The sequence below is a fragment of the Leuresthes tenuis genome, unplaced genomic scaffold (assembly GCF_036924035.1).
Source record: "Leuresthes tenuis unplaced genomic scaffold, fLeuTen1.0.hap1 SCAF_16, whole genome shotgun sequence".
NCBI classification, from domain to species: Eukaryota; Metazoa; Chordata; class Actinopteri; order Atheriniformes; family Atherinopsidae; genus Leuresthes; species Leuresthes tenuis.
The window spans coordinates 6557805-6579656 of NW_027325370.1; the positions used below are offsets into that span (position 1 = coordinate 6557805).

A 21852-nucleotide genomic window follows, 5' to 3' on the forward strand; every position below is an offset into this window, starting at 1 on the left:
ATAGAGCTGTTCATAAACAGGTTGAATTTTAGTTTTCTCTCCACTGGTCTATAAGATTTGCAGTCTCAAGTCTAAAAGAAGAAGATGATGTTAATATAGTGGGTAGGCGGGTCAGGGGGTAGGTGGAGCTGCCAACGAGCCCTCCAACTCTCACCATATATAACCAAGGATTCTGGATCTCAGCACAGAGTTGTCTGTGATCGTGATGCCGAGCAAACCTGCACCCATCAAGAAATCTCCAGCCAAGAAGGCTGTTGAGAAGGCACCTGAGCCTGAAGCCGCTCCCGTGGAGGCTCCACCTGCAGAGGCTCCACCTACCGATGCCGCTCCCGTCGAGGCCCCTGCGGAGGCATCTCCTGCAGCCGAGGGGGAAGCAACTCCCGCCGCCTCATTAGAGGACACCCCCGCGACTGAGGAAAGTTCTCCAGGTACCCGAATAACCGCGACTAACGCTTTTTGGAGTTCAAAGCTCACACTAAACTAGAGTCACGTTTAACAAAAGGTTTGAAGTAACTTTTATGCTTAGGCTACATGTAAATAATACATGGAAGACATTCAACTATGGATGAGCATTGCACGGACCCACTGACAATACAAAACAAAGCTGTGGTCTACCGAAGCCAGATGTTTAGCAGTATCAGCTCAACTGATAAGGAGCCACCAGCCACCCCTACACTGATTTGAAAGACGAGCTTAAAACCAACATAAGATTGGATGCATGTATTCTTGAAGCTATTGATCGCTGAATCGTTTCTGCTTTGCAGATTTGGAAAATAATTAAACTCTGTTGGACTTTCAATTGTTGTACACAAATATCCATCTGTCTATCCATTCATTTTTTTTATACAGTACCTACTTTTTCCAGTTCACGAAAACTAGAGAAATGCCTTTTACTGTCTCTTTCTTCTGGATATGGTGGATTTCATCATCTTTGTTTAATACATCACCTGTATCTGATAAATTGCAAATTACTTGGTTATTTATTAACATTTTCATGTTAGTTGTTGCACACTGCCGAAACAGTTGCTAATAGAACAAGTAGCAGAACAAAATGCATGGGACTAATGCATGTGTTAAAGGTCAGGACCCACCACTGACGTCTACATTTCCATCCAGGTCTGTCCACCTGTTTGTATATTGTTTCAGGGAGAAGAAGGCAATCCTTCTTTATCTCATGCAGATAATCTGATCACCAGATCTTGCAGATCATGTGCATCACTGGTGGGTTTAGTAGAATGGCGCATACTGTTTTTTGGCTGCTGAACTCAACATGTAACCCCTAACTTCAGCTTCCCACAGAGGAAGAAGCAGGTGCAACAACCCCGACTGAGGGCAAACACACAGAGCAGGCAGTCCATACATGCAAGCTGTAATGGAAGATGTGTGTTTGCGGCCTGCTGTGCAGCACACATGCTGCTTGTGTTTCTGGGTCATGACCTGTTGTATTTCATACTCTTACTTTATGACATTTACTGTATGTTTTCATCTTTAATCGCTGTCTGATTGTCAGAACCTCAGAGTTTCTCTTTATGGACATAAAATGGCCTTATTCTGGCAGCAAATGTTTCCTGAGCTCATGGATCAGTTTTTGGCTCTTAGACACTTCTGTTGTTGTATCTGTGGATACCTACAGCATATTCTCATCCTCTCCATCCCAGTGCTGTGCTTCAGTGAGACCCATGTTGATCAATTAGCTAAAAACATATTGATTACCTGCATGAGTGATCCCACTAATTTGCTTCCCTAATGACAATTTAATGCTAGCTGCTGCCCCAGCCGCTGAAGACGGCGCCACCACTCCAGCTGCAGATGCTCCTGTAGACGGTAAACATAAACTGCAACACACAAACACATTAACACGCAGAGTACGTTTTGTGCTGCTAATACTGGCAACTGCCTGATTTAAAATGCCTTTCCCCACATGCTGAGACTGCTGTGGTCCATTCTTCACAAAACGTTGAACCTCCTGGTGTCTTCTATAGTCAAATGGCACCAAATTCCCAAAGAAGAAAAATAAAATCTTGAAACTAATAAGTTTAGGTGTTATTGTGGAGAAATGATGGTCTGGCTTAACCTGTTTGTTTGATAACAGCTGCTCCAGCAGAGGCTGCTGTAGTTGAGGAGCCACCCAAGGCACCCACGCCTCCGCCTCCTGCAGGTAACATCGCCGCCCCTCCTGCTAGCTGCATCCTGCTTTGAGTCCCCAATCAAGGTCAAAAAGAGACATGAAACCAGGAGTAACTAAATATCTTTACTAAAAAAAAACAACAAAGAAAAGCCTAAAAGTGTATTCAGCTAAGCTGGAGGCAATAATTATTTGACATTTTTGCTTTCAAAACAAACTCCAGACATTGAGTAATAATTGTATTAGGACTCCTGAAGCTATGCTGAATTATAATTGGAAGTTTTCTTAATATTGCATAGAAAACAATGCAGAATAATTGACAATAAGATACTTTTACACACCTCTGTAAACATAATGTAAAAATGGAACTTATTTCCCTGTGTATATTTTCAGCTCATCCTCCACCTTTGTAATCACTCCACTTTTTACAGCCCCCACTAGCGCTCCTTTGAATGTGTCAGTGGATGATGTGAATGACTCCAGCCTCACCATTAAATGGAAGACGCCGGAAACCATTGGAGACTCTGGCTTGAATGGCTATACCATAGAGTACTGCAAGGATGGAAGTAAGTGTGTGTGCATAAGGCTGCACCTGTCTCCAGAGTGTCAGGGGTCAGATAGACTCATAGCCGGGTTCAAACCGTATACGGCAGGCATCAGTCTCCCGGCTGTCACAGTATCCCCCTGACACCACTTTTAGAAGCGCTCTTTTACTCGGATGACAGCATGCCTTCTAAGATTTCATTATGGTAGCCATTACTATACTTCTTATGGGCAGGTTGTTTGTAAACTTGTGTGTCGACAGGTGATAAACCACTTAGTATATCTCATCTACGGGATGTTTAGCATTTGGGAAATTTAAATCAGGTTGACATCATTTTCACCTTTTCAAATAGTGATGATATAAAATCATAAATTACCCTAAAAGCCTCTCACTAACACAAACCTTTGATTTCCCTACAGCAACAGACTGGGTTGTAGCTAACGAAGATCTGACCACAGCTAACCACTACTGCATCATGAACCTGACAGCCGGCGACCTGCTGCTTGTGCGTGTGGTGGCTGTAAACCCTGGTGGCCGTAGTGAACCTGGAACACTTGCTGAGCCTGTGCCGATCCGCGAGATTGCTGGTGGGTAGCCGTCATAGTCAGAGCACTTAGCGCACAGAGAAAGGGAAAATTCCAAATTTATTATGTTCTTCTGACAAAGTTAATCCAAATTTTGGCAGTTATCCAACATACTGTTATGTTTATTGGAGAAGGAGCCACAGTTGTACCTTGTTTGATGCACTGAGAACCTCTCTTTGTGTAGAGCTGTAAATGAGTAAAACTCTGTACAAATTGTCCTGCGAGAAATCCCGGAGTTCAGAATTTTACTGGTGTTAAGCCAACTTTTACGATATCTGTCAAGAGCTCCCTGATAGCTGTAACTTATGACCTATCCTTAAAATACTCGTGCTGCAACCAGGGAGGTTGAGGTGGTATTAACTGCCAGCTTCAGATGGACTGCACAGATGTATGTGCATAAATCCCACAGGTGCTGACAACTGCTTTCGTCGACTGTAAATCAAGCTTTCATTTGGACATCTTCAGAGGTCACAAAGCACTCAATTTTTTTTAATTGAGCATTTCTCTCTTAATCAATCAAAACCAGCTGACCATACACATTGTTTCCTTGCTCGTTAACAATCTAAAGACTTAAAAAGTGATGAGCAAATATGTTGGGAGTATTATGAATTGTGCAGTTATGAAGTTTGATGGTGAATACTTTAAAAAAATGCACAAACAATGCATTGTGATGTGGCTGCTACTTTATGAATGAAATCAAAATCATACATTTAAACTCAGCTCCAGGGGATGAGATAGAAACGATGGACTGATCTATAGTGGCCTGCTTTGGAAACACCAGATCTCATTTGGGTAAAAGCTTCGTCAAACCTGGGAACTTCCGAGAGACACTCTCTAGCTATGAAGAGTCTATTGCTGTGGGTCCTAAGGATGATTTAATGGCAGCCTCAGACAAGCTAAGGAAAACATTTGTGTAACAAACCATCTGGCAGTCATGTGATTTATTGACATTAACTCTGTCACTCAGTTTATTTATGGCCCCGCTGCTCTAGCTGTCTTGTTGTCTCATATAGATATCGCTTAATGACATTATAATACATGTAAATGATATATATTTAACAGATGCTGCAATTGAATTATCAGCCATTCTAACAGCGAGGCTCTGGAGGTGTAAGTGTTTGTTGTCAGTCCAACTCTTTTTGGTCCAAATCAAGATTTGTACAGATAGGTGGTTCTTATGGCAGTTATCACTGGGTCAAAGTTTTCTCACCATATGCCACCTGTCAGTCTCAGCTGCACTGTGATTAGAATTAATAAATGTTTTTGCTAATGTCAACACAGTTAGAAAATGTGGTAAAATGATGCTAAAAATCTGCATGATGGCCCCATGATGGTGACAAAGATAGTGTTTTAAGGTAAGATCTAAGATCTAACCCGTGATTTTCAAAACAGCTTTCTGACATGTTACAGAGAACAAAAATACTTGCATCAGATAAGCGGTCTAAAGGCAAACACGCAAGAACGTTGCTTCACTTTTTCCCCCTCTGAGGTTCCTGTACCAAGTCCAGGCCATATTTGTACAACTGCATGACTGCAGCTCTGGTTTTCTTTTGCAGCCAGTCCAGGCAGAATCACTGAATAAACAATTTTCTATACTATGACTTAAAGGGAACACATTTGTTGCACTTTTGCATGAACCTTTTGAGACTTTTGAAATAAGCGTATCAGCACTGTTGTCACTAGCCATGCTTTCTGCTATCAAGCTCATTAACTGTTAAAGCCAGTTTTCCATCATTCATTTTGTAATGGGAATTTTGAGCTATTGGAAAAAGTTGATGGAAGTGCAAAACTTTGTTTGAGGTGGTTCTTCCATTTTTCTTAGACAAACTATAATAATGTGCCTGGAAGGACATGGAAACACCTTTTACACATCAGTTCTAATGAACTGAAATTTCTACTCACACCACTGATCATGCAAATCAGCAACCGCAAATATCCACTTTTAGAGCAGAAACATGGCCTGTATTCGTTTAAAGAAAAAACTTGCTCTGTTTCTCTTGCACTTGGCTATGGTGATTGTTTTGTTTCTGGTTGGAAACCTCTGCACCCTCTACTCTGTTTATTACACCCATACCTAAAATAACTTCTGCTGCCACCGCCTGATCATACACTTCCTTTTAAGCATCAACTTACACAGCAAGTTTACAAGGCCATTTAAAAAAAAATCTTTTTTCTTTTTCAAATTAACAACATTTGTGATGATTTAGAAGTAGAAAAGTGTGGACTGGTGATAATGATTAGGATATATATATATATATATATTTGTTTGCATGTTAAAAGCAGACACTCACTGAGTCAAAGTGGAATGGTGTCAGTGCCCCACGTGCCCCACTTATCCACTTTCAGACACATGGCTGAATGCATCTGAATAAATTTCCTGCTAGAGGCTCAAACCACTGTGACGAACCGGGGGACTTTAGAGAGAAATGCGGTCATGCAAACAGAACTGCTGGTCATCTGAGGAGAGTGAAACATGAGCCCAATTGATGGATTCTGAGTGGCTTGTTGGGGGTAAATTCAGCTGTGTGTCACTCATGTACAAGCCTCTGATGAAGACACACTGTCCTACATTTGTCGAAAGCCCCCCACAAAGACACTTTATCCAGAGACAAAGACAGATTACATATTGTTTGTAGGAGGACTTGCTGGCTGCTGGATGCTCTGATGACAGCGACACTTCTGGGCATTGCTGGCAGGTTTGTTGATTAGCAGGGATTAGTGTTTGAGCCAAATCTGGGGGCAGACTTGATCTTCCAGGGAAATAATGGCTCCAGGAGCTACACCCAGCCTGTGCAACACTGATATGGTGCTAAATGTAAGAACACGAGGCGATGAGACGTGTTAGGCAAGACAGAGAGTGGGTCAATGTGATAGCTAGATGAATATGAAAAGGAGCTTGATGGGGTGTGAGATAAGAGGACATTTTGAGCGGATGAGGAGAAACAGCAGGATGAAAGAGTTGATGGAGGGCAGCAGCTTGGGGGTTTTATGTATCCTCTAAGCTCAGAGAACTTTTGAAATATTTGCTGCTTATGCAGAAACATGTGAAGGATGCTGTTTCTGTTACTTAGCACCTGGCCTGAATGAAAACCAGCCAGCAGTCTAAGTACCTGAATAGATGTAGCACAAAATCTCACCCATGATGCAATTTTATCCATGTGAATGTATTCACAGCAGAATCTACTAGCAGGACAGTTGAAAATTATGACATCTTCTTTCTTTTTCTATGCACATGACACGGGGGGACACTTGAAAGGTTTCGTCCAAGACTTTCGTGTCACCAGATCTATTTTAGGAGCTGCTGGATGCAGAGTCTTACTCTTTTTCCACTCTCTGCCCAGATACTGTGGTTTTGAATCTGAGGTGGGGTTTCAGGTGGAAGTTTTAAAAAACAAAACTCTATGGTTTAACAAGTTGATTGACACATCATAATCAACTCCAAAAGACCAGATTAAGAACATATCCACATCATTACCTTTCTTATCACAATTATTGCAGTTCTTTTTGTGATGTGTTTGCAATGTTGGACATTATGTACAAACTTAAGGGTTAATTTTAACCAATTTAGTTATGTTTCTCGTGTCAGTTTTGCCTAGCAGTGTCTGGCATGTCAGGTATGTCTTGTTGATCTCTTGTTGGAGAAGGTGTGACCCCACTTTGAAGACCTGAACAGGATATTTACATGTGACAGTTTGTACCCTGTGCCCTCATGGCTGGTGATGTTAGCTAATGCTAGCAAATGGATGATTTGGTACAGAAGGTGCAACATTTCTGTGCAGTTATTAAAGTTATAGAACATGGATGGGGATAAACATGTTTGACTCGACTTTTCAGACCGTCCCAAGATCCGCTTGCCTCGTACTCTCAGATCCTGCTACGTCAAGCAGGTTGGGGAGCAGATCAACCTCGTCATCCCATTCATTGTAAGATGGCACCCATATATGAAAAATTCATGAAAAACAAAAACAGAGCGATAAAACTCCTGTCATTGCATGTTTTTAATGTTTCTTTTTCCAACTTCTCAGGGAAAGCCCAAACCTGTAGTGACCTGGTTCAAGGATGGTCAGCCTTTGGATACAAAGAAGGTCAACATCAGGAACAGTGACAAGGACAGCATCATGTTTATCCGCAGTGCTCAGAGGGAAGACTCTGGCGTTTATGAGATGGCTCTTAAAGTGGAGAGCTTTGAAGACAAAGCCACCCTCACCCTTAAGATCGTGGGTGAGTCATGCATGGCAGGGTTTATTTTGGATAATGTAACCATAACCAGCATAGACAAATGCATACACAGAATAATGTGGATGCAACATGTGGACTGACTTCAGACCTCCCTGATTAATGTGCTCGGCTGACCTATTGACATTTTGGTTTTGAAACTTTTTGAGGCTGCTGCTAGTAAATGTGGGATCAGATGTTAGGCACATGATAGATCTTAGATCTTATTTGGCTTGGAGCTGGCACCAGTCTTTCTGTGAAGAACAACGTGGTTGTGGTTTTAATAGTTTTGGATGTAAAACTGATGGTAGTGTGTCTCCTCAGAGCGGCCCGGTCCTCCTTCTAGCTTGAAGCTGGTGGACACCTGGGGATTCAACGCTGCTCTGGAATGGACTCCTCCCAAAGATAACGGCAACACAGACATCACTGGATACACTGTTCAGAAGGCTGATATGAAGACAGGGGTATGAGATGACACATGCTTACATAAAAAAAACAATTAATCCCCCAAAGTGGGGAAATTGTGAAAAAAAACAAGAGCTAAAATCAAGATGGTGAAAATTGAGTGAGGTAGATAATTGTGGTGACAAAGATTTAAAGTTTCTAATGGGTTGATTTAGAACTCACAGGTAATACTTCACCCGGCAGGGATTCAGCAGCAGGGATTTTTCATCCGTGATGGAAAACCAGTGACCAGTCTGTTGTGTCTCCACCTGCAGGACTGGTTCACAGTGCTGGAGCACTACCACAGGCTAACTGCCACCATCTCAGACCTCATCATGGGCAACTCGTACATCTTTAGGGTGTTCTCTGAGAACCAGGTGGGCATCAGTGAGCAGAGTGTTGTCACCAAGAAAGTCGCCACAATCCAGAAGACAGGTGAAACTTTTTCACATTTCGCAATTCCTTTATTTTCCTTTCAAGTTTGCTTATATAGAAAAGAGCTGTAGTTACAAGGCTGCACCTCCAGAGCATATATAAATGAACCGCAGTTAGTTCGAAAGAGTCCGTAGTGAAGACTTGAGGAGTGGGAATGACCTTGGCAAAGCTTTAAACATAAGTGGATAACTCTCTTGGCCAGTGTTCAGCTATGTCTGAGATGAATTTTAAGAGGCTGCGAAAACATTAAGACCCCTGGCAGAGCGCCATGTGTGTGTGTTTGTGCTAGGAAGTGTTTTCATATTTACCTATGTAGACTACCCTTCAAATGCCATTGGTGACGTGAGTCAGTGTCTGTGCATACTATCGGCTGTGTGACATATTCAAATAGTGCCCGCTGTCTTTGTGTTTTCTATTTTGATAGTATTGATTGGATACTAATTGATTAATATGGATATTTATTTTCATATGATACAATTTATATCAGCATCAGTATGTTTTTTTTGTGGTTTTCAAACATTGATGTCAGCTATATCTGCCTATATATTTCAGCATAATGTAAAAATGTTAATTCAAGGTAAGTCCCTCTTTAGCATTTTGCTTCTTTGACAGGGTCAATTCATAGGCTGTTTCCCTCTCTTGCATTACATGATGAATACGAATTTCCATTTCTTAAATGTGTACTCTACAGACTCTCATGAAACTGTATCCACAATGAATACTCCACTTTTTTCCCCATCACCTTCTGAACAGTTCTCTTCCTCTGTGTACCATTTTTATGGCAGCTATACAGCTATTTTCTGTGCAGGACCCGCTGCAGAAACATAGATTTGAATAATTGAATCCATTTCTCTCATCTGTCTTTGTTATCGTTACATACTCTTGCTTAAAGTTTTTGCTTTTGATAACAATTGGCCCAGCTGCCTTCGCATTTGACACAAGTCTGAATCTGTTCTCCTTCAGGCTACATGGAGACATCACAGACACTTTTGAGTCTTTGTAACTCACCAGTTTGCAGAAGCATAAATAAAATGGTGCTGATTCTGCTAACAAACGTTATTGTATGAATATTAATGACAAAGTAAGGTTTTTTTAAAATAAAGAAATAACACAAACTAGCTTAATTGTAAAATTGAATAATCAAAGACTGTTGCTCAGTACAGTCCACTGGAAGGTTTTGTCTCTTGTGTCTTTTGCTGGTCTAATATGACCATTAGCTTACCATGTGTAACCTCATATCTGCAAAAATATCACTATGTAATGCATCAGCGCATCTTCACTCTCCTCCACTTGAGCTATGCCATTAACTTTAGTTTACCTACATGTAGCCAAAGTGCTGCTGTTCAGCAAATTTTTAGTAGCATGACTTTAATCCACAGGTTAGCCTTTTGTGGCATAACCACCATTTGGTGTAACTAGTATTTCTGTTCTGCTCAACAGTAAAAACCTCCATCCAGTGTTGCCAATTATTACCATTCTCTATATAAGAACAGTGTTTTAATATAATTTTACAAATGATACCCAGATGTAGTGAACACATCCGTCTTAACCCATCTGTGTTTGAAAACAGGTATTATCTACAAGCCTCCCGAGTACCAGGATCGCGACTATTCTGAAGCACCCAAGTTCACCACTCCCCTCATGGACCGTGCTGCCACTGTGGGATACACCACCAAGCTGCTGTGTTCTGTTCGTGGATGTCCCAAGGTCAGTCATACACTCTTTAACTCACACATAGCTTCTGCAGAACTTCTCCTCATTGAAAGAGAAATTAAGTTGATTTAATAAAGCTTCATTTTTTTTCTCTTCCCTCCTTGGGCATTTGAGACATTTGAGACATGAATGGGTTGAAAATGTTTTAGTTTTTTTGTATTATAAGGGGAAGCTTAAATTTTGCATATTTCATATTTCATGCAAAACATTGTTGTTCAATATATGGACTCAATAAACTGTTTTAGTGAGTTACATGCTGCCTCAAATGAGTTATTAATGTCACAGCTAAAAAGATCCACTGTAGCTACAGGGTAGGGATCATGCTGGCATGTCAGTACAAAGTTTCAGCATGTCTCTCACTCTGCCTGGCAGCCGCTTCTCCGGTTAAACTTATCTTTACAGTTGTCCAACAGACTCAGACAGATTAGGTGGCAGGCCAGGGTGGAAATGCAGTTGATTGTTCGTCTCAGCCGTCCTTGGCCTCTCCCCAAGGACAGTAGTGGCCGGACGGTCTGCACATGTCACTGTAAGCGTGACAGATCAAACAAACTGATAAAGAATCTGTGATTGTTCTCATGCCTGACCACAAAATTTAGCATTGGAAATGGAGAAACGAAAGATTGATGAGTAAGGAGAGGGTAAGAGCAGGGAGATGGATGTTTCCATTACAGCTGAGAATGTGAGTTTGATATGTTTCTGAATCTCTGGCTCTTAAAAATCGAGTTATCAATTTTTTTTCTTTGGCAAACATATATGTAGACTGAGATATAACATGTCTGAATGAATAGCTGCTTTGTAACAGCGGTGCGAAAACATATCCAATTATCATCTGCTTGGGAACATGGAAATAGAGGCATGTAGCACTGTCGGTGCAAAAGACTACAACATTTGTTTTTTCTAACTTTTATAATTATGATTTATAATTGTATTTATAAAGATCTTTTGCTTTTTATGAAAACTTTCCCCTCATTGAAATGAATGAAAATGCTTCAAATCCTACTTCAGCATACTTTCAGCTGGAGACATCATTCAAACTTTAAAGGGATTTCAAGGCATTCTGCTATTTCTGTCTAATTCAGTTTTTCTAAATTTCAGTCAATTTTGAAAATATCACAGTTTTAAATTGAGTACATTTTTGGTCCATTTCTGAGTTTACATTACATGCCTCCATGCCTGTCCCTGGCAGAGTACAGAAGACAGAAAAAGTTTTTAACCTTTCACTGTCCACAATATTTAACCGACAGACATAATTTTATCATCAAAATGTAGGAAAAATTGTCATAATATGACTCTCATTGCCATCACAAGTTTACCTTTTGAACTATAAGCCTGTAAATCCCAGGAGTACCTTCCATCTGCCCAATAGACTGCAATAAAAACTCAAGCATTTACTCCCTAAAGCTAAAGAGACATCTTATCTTAAAAATCTCTAATTTCCACAATTTTTGCCTCAGTAACACAAGTGACACATTTGATCTGATCAACAAAGCCTTGTTGTTCCTGCGGCGTAAAAACTATGACAGCTGGAGTTACAGTTTTTCCACAAAATGGAAAGGATTAACACAAAGTTTAAGTGCATTTCTCAGCCCAGACTCTCATAGCATCTCCCCCATGGCATCATAACTTACAGACAGAACAGACAGGAGCTGCTCACACAGGTACATATGATGTTTACATGAATAAGCTGTTCAGTTTTCTGCTTTATTATTCAAAATATTCCAGTGGCATATAAGCCTCACCTACCACACATGTTTCAGCAATATATGAAACACATAGATTTAAGCAGTCTCAACTATTATACCAACTCCACTGCTCTGATACAGAAACACATACATACTCACATCCCTGGAGATTCACAAAGACACAAAAAGACACACAAACATCTACATGATATTTAGAGGCTATATTTGTGTGGTGAAACAGCAAATTGCAACAGATACACCTACTAACACACACACACTTAAACAGTCTTAAACTGATGGACACGAAGTAAAACTTTTTGCTTTCCTTTGACACAGGTGGCTGTCATGTTGGCCTCATCCACTGTACGTCTCAACTAAATCCTTAACCTTTAACTGAAATGTTTCCTCTGACACTTTAGGCCACTTAAAGTTGTTGAAAAATTGAACTGCTGCAGTTTAAATCATGTTGCTCTGTCGTCTGTGTGTATTCATTTCATTTCACATCTGTCTCTTTGAATCCTTTTTTACATTCAAAGCTCTGCTGATTCACAGCAGCAGACATTTAAGGACAATGTTCTGGCCACTGATTTAACCTTTTCATCTCGACTAAGAGTTCTGCAACAGAGTTTCTGCAACTGTTAACATTTTTCTGCTCTTCAGCATCTTCAGGGTTCCTCATTCAGCTCATCAGCATTCTCACTGCTGTTTTGCAGGAAGAGCTTTTTCTAGTTATGTAATTACAAAGTGTTTCATTTTAGTTTCTATCTCATCCACCTTCTCCTGCAGGCTTATTCTTTCTCCCTTGCTTTTCTTTTTCATCTTCATCTCTTATTTATCTATCATAAATGTCGAATTAAGTGGGTTGTAAATGTTTAGCATGTGGTTATGGAGCTACTTTCCTCACTGGCATGGACATTAGAGCCTGTTAAGAACTGTTGAAGAGATTTAGCAGAAAGGCATGTCCAGAAGTCTGATAAGTTGTCCTGCCAGCTCTGATAAAGAGCTGTCGCGCACAGATGGAGAGACTACATAACAAGCATGGCTTGATGTACTATCAGGTCTACACAGGGATGTTGCTGTATCACTAAAGGTCCTATTTTTGCTACCCAGCTGGGTCGCAGGTTTACATTGTTGTTTATCTTTGTCATTTAAATGAGCTCAAGTCTACAGCCATGCCAGGTGACACAAGGGAGCCATGTTGAGCTCACGGTCCTGACATGCTGATAATGTTTAGGCGGTACAGTGTTTGCCATGTTGAGTATGTTGTGCTTTAGCATCCTAACATTTCGTAACTTGCATTATATTGAATTAAGGGATTTCAGCAGCAGTTTTCTAGTATCCAGTTGAGGTCCATTTGCAGTGGGAGCAGTATGACCATTTGAGAAGGCTTTTGTTGAATGGAAGGTAAAAAGTTGTGACAAAGGCAACTGAGGTGGAAAACAGTCGCCAATAACAGCTGGTATTGTTTTGCAACAGCTTAACTTTTTGTTAGCCTTTTATCCAAATTCATCCTCGGCACAAGAACATTGGACCCATTAACTGTATATCTGCTGGCTGGCTGCTCTGGAAGGCTGAAAAATAGTATCCATTACTCCCAGAGACTGGGAAGCAAGAATATTATGGGATGATAACAGTCACATGGGAATTGAGAATGAAATTAATGGCAGCATTGGGGAGTGAAAACGACAAAGAGAACATGAATAGCCTGAATTCAGCATAGAAGAAACAGAGGGACGGGGAACATATCTTCAATTTTGAGAATGTGCTTGAGCTTAATCAGCTGTTCAAATGGTGTAGGACTTTTCTCTGCGTTCATATATAGATTGAGCTTGCCCACTGCTTAGTTTAATAAAATGCTGGTCTTCAGACTTAAACAGTCCTGTATTTCTTGGGTTTGAATTATTATCTTTAGTTATGTTTGCTTTATTACATATTCTGTGATATACATTTGTGCTTCAGGCTTACTGCCTATTGACACTTGTCTAATGATAAAGATACAAACTAACTGTCATTTAAAAATGACAAAGCACATTTGGTATGAACATGGGCTTATGCATGTTTTTTTTTAATTATTTGTCATCAAATAAGCATCAGATTTTAAAGTAAAAACAAGGCAGTTATCTGTGAGAAATGAACATGTTAGATGATTTATAAATGTCTCCTCTCTTCCTCCCAGCCTAAGATCGAGTGGTTGAAGAATCAGATGATCATTGGTGATGACCCCAAGTTTCGTCAGTCATCCAATCAGGGCATTTGCTCTCTCGAGATCCGTAAGCCCTGTAGCTTTGATGGTGGTGTGTACACCTGTAGAGCCAAGAACGCCCAGGGAGAGGCCGTTGTCTCCTGCAAACTGGAGGTCAAGCGTATGTATCAGCAGACTATTTAAATTAATCTCTGGACTCGTTCTCAAATTTTTAGCCTTTACTGGAAAATACATCAGATATAAATCTCTTTGTAATAAATGATTGACTAACTAATTTTTTTCTCTCGCAACAGAGGTTATTCTTCCAGAGACTGACAAAGAAAAGGGAAAATAAACCAATATCTAAACTTACAGAGGTAAGGAGCGCACAGAAAAGATTAAATAGTTAATCAAAGTTATAAATTTTTCACAGAATAATTACTGGAGGACTTCAAACACTTAAGTCTTCCATTTTCATAAAAGTGCAATTAAATGCAGACTAATCAAACACAAATAACCTGTAAATCAATTTAAAGTTGAGCTCTGTACCGGCCCCAATATATGATTCTCTTTTTCCACCTACTAGTGACTCATAGAAAAATCTGAGCAGTTCACTCTCTGGCCGTATATTTTTAGAGCGAGTCAGTGTGAGGAATAGAACAAACTTCTTAGAAACGTTATCGGATCCTAAACATGACATTAATCACATGACTTTCGATTAGAGTCAGACAACTGAAAAGTGTTTCAGTGGTTCATTCTGTTTCTGAACAGGAGTTAAGCCCACATTAGAAGCTAGATCTGGACCCAGAACTCAATCTCGCAAGTATAAATTAAGTTTAATGAGGGCATTCTTTCTTGCAGTACAAAAGCAACCCGGTTCCAAACATTTGACATTTGACATTAAAACTGTTAGCCAACTATTTAAACTTTTTCTTAATAATTATAATCAAAATTCTTACTGGTTAAAGCAAAGTGTTGGCTCACGATTTATCAGTTTATTTATTACTTTAGCTCCAGGTTTTGTGCATTAAGTTCTTCTATCATTTTTATTCAAGCTGTTAGCTTACAATTACAATTTACTTTTAGCCAACAATTGTGTCACTACCTGAGGGTGAACAATTTTGTGCACAGCTAAAACATGTATGTAGCCTACTAGATTATAAACTGTAGAAGCATTAGAACCACTTTCCATCATATGCTTCAGTGCTTATTTTCGGTATAGTAGAAGCAGAGAAACACTGGAAAAAACAAAAATAACCTGTCCTTTCCCTCTTGCCCTCTTCTTTCCTCCACACTACAAGCCCTGCGAATTCTGATACTCAAATCGAAATACCAAATTTGATGTTTTCACAGCTTTCCATTTATATCTATTTATCTATTTATAATTGTACTATTAGGCAGCCTTATTCATGTTTCAGTCTTAGTGTTTTAAATGCTCAGGTGGTGTAGCGTTTCAAGAAGCGTCCGCAGACTTACAGTGTCATTTAAACTGTTGACAAGAGAGGCCCTATAAAGTCTTTTAAAAACACAAAGCAGGGAGAGAGTGTGACAAAGATAAAAAAAAATACAGAGTGGTGAAGAGTAATAACAGATGCAGAAACAGTATTTGAGCTTGTATGAATGAAGAGACCTTTGACTGAACCTGTTTGTTAAAGGAATAGCTGGTTGTAAGAGTTCAAGAGTGAAGTATAATGGTTTGATATTACTACAGAGGACATGCCACAGATTCTTTTTACAGCAATGTGAAACATTATCGCCGTGACCCACTGTACTTTGCAAGTTATTTAAGATAATTATTGAATGACAGGTTGTGTTTTTTTTTTTTTGTTTGCTGCTTGAGGCCACCTTTATAACGTGACTCAATCCTTTCTGTACCTAGACGAGATTATAAGATGTAATAAATGAATAAATGCAGAGCAGTTCCACTCACTAATATTATAGGTATGTTTGTCCACATGCCTAAAATGTAGTGTCACAATTCATGGCTAAAAATCATGAGATGGCAACATATATGTAGACTGTTGTTTTGTGTAGGGCGACATCCATGTGAGATCCCAGTTTCCATGATCAAATAGGAGTAAAACATGCATCTCCTTACCTTATACTGTAAATTTTTATAATGCCGAACAGATTTTTTTTTGTGCTAAAACCCAATCAAACTGAAAACCCAAACCCAAGAAACTGAAAATGTGTGGGAAAACGCTGAGCAAGATGGTTCTCATGCTCATGCTATCTGGCATGGGAGTCATCGGAATAATATCACTCTCTACCCCAATTCCCCCTCTTCAGCCTCCAGATCAACAGTGTTTATTGTGATGTAGCAAGACATGAACGTTGTGAGATGTTGAACTTGAACAACATCACGTAGCAATAACGTTGAAGGTATACATCTTCACATGCAACAGAAATGTAGTGACATTATGACACATTAGCTGCAGGAAAATGTCATTTTTGTAAAATTTTTTAGCCTTTATTGTAAAATGTGGACCAATGTAGCTGTTGTATATTGAGTCTGTGTTGATAAAGAAGTTAGGAAGCTAAAGGTACTATATTTAAGAATCTGAATAGATGTTTTTAATAACAATGAAAGAAATAATGGTATGATAGTCTGAATAAATTAAACTTCCCATAGTTGACCTTCCCTGCTGTCAGGGACACGTGCGTGTGCACAACCTACCGTACATGGGGTTACATGCCTTCTTAACCACCCCCAAAAGAGGCTGTGGTGATCAGACCTCAGTGCATCCTAGATGTGTTTGGATGCATTCACACCTGTATTTACAGCTGTCCTCCTATGATCAAATTACCCAAAGAGAGATTTCATGCCAAGTGTGCCCTGATAGTGAGTGTTAGGATGTTGCTCCATAAGGCACGGCCATACATGGGAGGGCCCCCTCAAAGGGAAGATGAAGGATTAAGCAGGGAGCGCCTTTGGGTGGGAGGTAGGGGTGATGTCAGCATAGCACTCCACAGTTTCTAAAAATGACTCCAGATGATCTGACACACAGCCAAACTCTTCACATTACCATGAGTCGACAGGCCACGTGGAGTACTGTGAGAAGTAGGGAGAATGGGCTAAGAGGGCAGAAACCGAGCCAGATAATCCATGATGGAAAGTACCATGGGAATCTTGCGTGCACACACATGTTGAGGGCCTTAACAAATCTTCACACTCTACCAGAACATTCCTAGCTGAAGTGACTGTTAACGCTTCATGACCCTATTTAACCCCTGTCTTTAATTATCTTTCCATCAGTGTCTTTAAAGAACAGCAGAAGTCCAGGTCTTATGTTTTAAGGTACGTTTGTAAGTACGCGTGTGTGTATTTCCTATGTGTGAGGATATAAATCATTGTAGAACCTGCCTCTCTTAGGGACAAAAATGATAAAATTCATAAATGTGAAGTAAGCAATGATGGAGGCTGTTGTGTGTGTAAGTGTGTGTGTGCATGTCTATACACCTTAAACATTTTATAAATCCCTCTCCCACTTTCTGTGTGTCCAACCTTTCTTTCAGAATGTTAGAGGAAGTGAGAGAAGTTGTTGCTGGCTGTGCAGCTGTGTGTACATATTAAAGAAATACAAAAATCTTCATATTTTTCTCCACCCACACGGTCCTTTCAGTATGCAAGGAAGAGCCACACCACACTCATCCCAGGCATCGTTGTTTGACAAATGTATGTTGTTTCAGCTGGTGACATGTACGGAAGACTATATTTATCACATTTTTGTGCTTGTGTCCTTTTCCTGTTTGTTAGAGCATAAGTATGTGCACTACTCAATTCAACGGTGAATCCATGGACATGCTACTGAAATTACTATTTCTGTTTAATAAAAACTGTATTTTATCACATATTATGTCAATTTTTTTCTAATTTTAAGAGATTAAATAAAAAGCATTATCTCTTTATACAGAAACATGCCTATAAAAATTGATCTGGCTGATTTAGGAAAGTAGCATACATTTAGAAAATTTGATATTGAGTCATCCAAATAGGTTTGGATTAATTTGTGGAAGGTTCAAGAATTCTGACAGTTTGTAAGAGGTTAAATTTTTTAAAGGGTTGAGACATGTAGAAATGACAATTACGTGGTTTTTTAAACATATATGTCTATATAGATATCTATATCTATATAGACATAGGTGTGTTAATATTCCTCAAAGTCATAAACAGGTACCTCAGTATAAGTGGCAAATAAAAGTGGTAAATCAGTAGAACTAACTTACAGTGTTTTGCTTTGTGTCATTTTGATGTGTAGAAGTTTAATTAATTAGTCTGGTGGTGGTGATGCTGGGCTCACAGGCCTGGTGCTAACGGGATGGATGACTCACAGTGAATCAGTTGCGAAGCCAGTGATATAAAATAGTTTTGTAAGTTCATTTAAAGAAATAAAATTGTAACGCACATGGTGTTACTGCCATACTTCTCAGTTTTAATTCTGTTTACATTGAACTGTGTCACATCTGTAATGTCTGGAGATTTTACATCTGTTGAACTTGAATGTAACTTAAAGAGAAATTTAGGTACTGCTGAAAGACTTTGGATGTCTCATATGTTCTTTTAAATGAGCAGAATAAATCTTGCAACCGAGCTGTAAATAGGCTTACTTGTTATGCCTCTTTTTGTCTACAAATTCCTGTTGGGTACATGACAACCACCAGGCAGGAAGGAAACACATGGAGAAAAACCTCAATCTCTTCAGTATTGATTAGTTAGGATAATGTACAGACTTGTAGTACAGTTCTACCAAAGAACATTTACTTGAATGGCCTCTGTGTATGTAAATTAATACAATAATGACTATAGTGTTGTGTGTACAGCATATTTGAAATATTTTATTAAGTTGTCTGGTTTAGATAAAGTGCTGTAAGGTAAACTTTATTGTCCCAGACAGGCAATTCTTTGTGGAGTCAGTGACAAAATAAATACATACACAAAACACGTTCCATATGTAAAAGAAAAACTAGGTAAAGGATGTTCAGGAAAGGAACAGAATCTTGCTGCATTTAGGCAAAATATATCAGATGGAGGTGGTCTGTAGTTGCTTTACAGGAAGTGGCTGTTAGGATAGCTTGAGTCCACCTAGCTACACTGGCTCCTTAACGTACAGAGAATTCCTCCAAATTCATGCATGGACTCTCTCAGCACATTTTCACAACACTGTGTAGCCTGTTCCCGTTCTGAGAATCCATCCATTTCTATACCCACTTAATCCGTCGGTCAGGTCGTGAGTGTTCTGAGAATGAAACTAGGAAATAGAATAAAAACTTATTTAAACATATTTATGGAGAAGCATTAATATTTAAACGTCTGAGTACACGTGATGGTGGATTTTCTACTAATTTTATCAGTATTGGCCACAAATTAAGATTTATTGTTGTCTCCAGACTCCTGTATTGGTGAGCAAAGTCAACTGCATGGCCAAAAATAAACACGTAAGACAAGCGTGGACAAAATCTGTGGTCAGTGTCCTCCCAAATATGAGAAACATTATAAAGGTAAAGATGTTACCTAGCAACTCTACACAGTTTAAGAAGTTAGCCACAAATATTGTTAGGGCTGGGACTTTTCTCCTCCTCTAAAGAGATTAAATACTATTTCCCTGACAGGATGTGTCTCGTTGCTGTCCTGAACAAGCACTTCTGTACATAGATAAGTTCTTCCTTAAACTCATGAGTTTTAAAGGGATTCTTGGAACTGTTAACACAATTATTAGCTAATTGAGTCTCAACACGATGTGTAGCTACGCCGTCGAAATGACGGAGGAGAATAAACTAAGCTTTAGTTAACAGTATCCAGCAGGGTCTCAAACTTGTCTTTTTCGGTACTTGCATTTTTATTTTCCATAAATAGTTGCATGTTTTAATCCTTTGGCTGTTTTCTACCATAAATTAACTATGAAGCCAAGAAGATTAAGCATAATTTATGCTTCTCCATCATTTCGGAGCTACTCTGTAGCTACAGCGTTGACGTGGACCCCTGCGCCGTAGCCTGACGTGCACCTCCAAAAACTTCTTACTACATGTCGCGTTGACGCGGACCGCAAGTGCTCTGATTGGTCCACTCAGAACGTAATTTCCGGTTGTTTTTTTCCGGTCTTAATGGCAGTAAGAAGCTCGTTAAATCAGCCCGTTGACATTCAAAAGTATCAAAAGAACATTTGTTCATCCAGGCCCCTCAGTGGGTGAACCAGTGTTGTAAATTCACCTGTTCCCTGCCTCGACCGGTCGTAGACACCACCTCCGCAAACGTCTTCTCTGTCACCAGTGCTTCAACATTTGCAACATAAGCATTTGTTCTTCAATATTGATGAGCTCCAACTGCAAATACAGCTGCTCCACCTCGGTTGCCATTGTTCACTGTTATTAACTGTGACTAGAAGACAAAACAAGGATTATAACCGCTGAAACCACACAAACACACAGCCAAACCCGGCCACACAGCGGCATGGTGAATTTGCGTCCTCTCGATGCAGAACTTGGAAAACTAGGCTTTACTTCTGTTGTTACAATTCCTGTTTTAGTTTGGATGTTAGAGAACATGGTTCTAGACAGCCAGCGATGCTGCTGATAAAGAGGGAGGAAATGCCCTGCATGGCTGCTGTCACAGCAGTACCTTAATTGGATGGATTGAATAATGACATGAAATGGTATTTGACCAGCTCTTGACAAAAGGCTGAGAGGAGAGAGCTTGCCTCTTGACTCAAATGAAAACCACTGAATCAAATATCTAGCACTGATGAAAGGAATTAAAATTGAGTTTGAAAATAAAAACTTGTTTAGAACTGTTGCCATGAGGAAGAGTTAGAATTAAGCACTCATGGCATACACTTTAATCACTGCAACAAGATTGGGAACATATGGAGCTTATGGGATGATTGAAGCAACAACTAAAAGAGTAAAGAGGATGAATAAGAGGCCTTTATATATTACAACTATAAGCAGCTTCAGTATTTCAGAAGCTTTTGGAGGGACAGAAAAAATCAAAATGAAGGCTGTTTATATAAAACAAAATGTAACAGAGTCAGCAGACAACCAGTTTGTAGTTGGGTCTCTGTTTCCCCTTTATAATGTAATTTTAAGAATGCTCTACTTTTACTGTATATAACCCATACAGTCAGAATGATCTACAAAACATGATTTCTTTCATAGATTTTCATGTTCCTGTTTAGCTCTTTAAATGCTTTAGAGTACAAAGAGAATATCCCATACCAGCTGTAAGCACCTGGCTGGATTAACACACAGTACGATTGTCATTAAAAAAAAACAGTAATCTAAAAAAACAGGTATGGAAGCACTGCTTGGAGTTGATTAGAAAAATCACCTACATTGTATATGATGAATGCGCCTGCTGTACAACCATCAGTGCCTTATGGTCTGATTTGACTGCTCTCGGCTCTCGTATGTGAATGAGGAAGTGTGTCAATTCCAAAGAGACTGGGGAACACCTGGAAGGTATTTATAACAACACAAGTATGCACATCAGAACGATGCATAATCGCCACAGCCAAATGGTTTGTCTAAACAGACAATGTAGTTGTCAGAGTAGCTTGGTCCCAACTGAAGTATTGTTCAGAGACAAGAAAACATATCTAAGTGTTTTGTTACATGCTCCATAGCATAACTTTGGCACTGATGGAACCCTATAGAGAGAAGAGGAAAAGCCAAAGAGGCAAGAAATTAAATGAAATCAGATTTTCCTTCTCAAACTTTGGTCAAAGCTTCATTTCCCTTTTTAAAATCACAAATAGCCATACATTACAGCAGACCAAGATATCCATTGTAGTCTGTTTTGAGCCTCTCAGTGTGTATGTTGAAGATGTTTTGCATCATTTTGCAAATTAACATTATCATTTAATGTTACTCTTAATTTCTTTATGGTTGTGTTTTGTTAACTTTTGGTCATTTTGTGTCTCATTTTGGGAATT

General features: G+C 39.5%; 1 protein-coding gene across 2 annotated transcripts; it reads left to right on the plus strand.

The window, feature by feature from the left end:
- Positions 1-200: 200 nt before the first annotated feature.
- On the plus strand, positions 201-17798 carry mybpha (myosin binding protein Ha). 2 transcript variants are annotated; one of them, XM_072366755.1, is made up of 14 exons: positions 201-428; positions 1765-1824; positions 2093-2158; positions 2557-2691; positions 3089-3256; positions 7088-7176; positions 7279-7474; positions 7793-7932; positions 8188-8347; positions 9918-10054; positions 13919-14105; positions 14239-14301; positions 17181-17222; positions 17441-17798. In XM_072366755.1, exons 1-12 carry the CDS (start codon positions 206-208, stop codon positions 14277-14279), a joined length of 1602 nt encoding a protein of 533 aa, XP_072222856.1. In that variant the 5' UTR covers positions 201-205; the 3' UTR covers positions 14280-14301; positions 17181-17222; positions 17441-17798. The 2 variants fall into 2 exon arrangements, with proteins under 2 accessions (XP_072222856.1, XP_072222857.1); XM_072366756.1 differs by lacking the exon at positions 1765-1824 and having other exon boundaries at positions 17441-17797.
- The last annotated feature ends 4054 nt before the right edge of the window (positions 17799-21852 follow it).

Excerpts from the sequence above, each read along its gene's own strand:
- mybpha (XM_072366755.1), top strand. The coding sequence starts at position 206 with ATGCCGAGCAAACCTGCACCCATCAAGAAATCTCCAGCCAAGAAGGCT. Across the intron at positions 2,692-3,088 it reads AGAGTACTGCAAGGATGGAA|CAACAGACTGGGTTGTAGCT; the intron begins GTAAGTGTGTGT and ends ATTTCCCTACAG. Across the intron at positions 7,475-7,792 it reads CCTCACCCTTAAGATCGTGG|AGCGGCCCGGTCCTCCTTCT; the intron begins GTGAGTCATGCA and ends GTGTCTCCTCAG.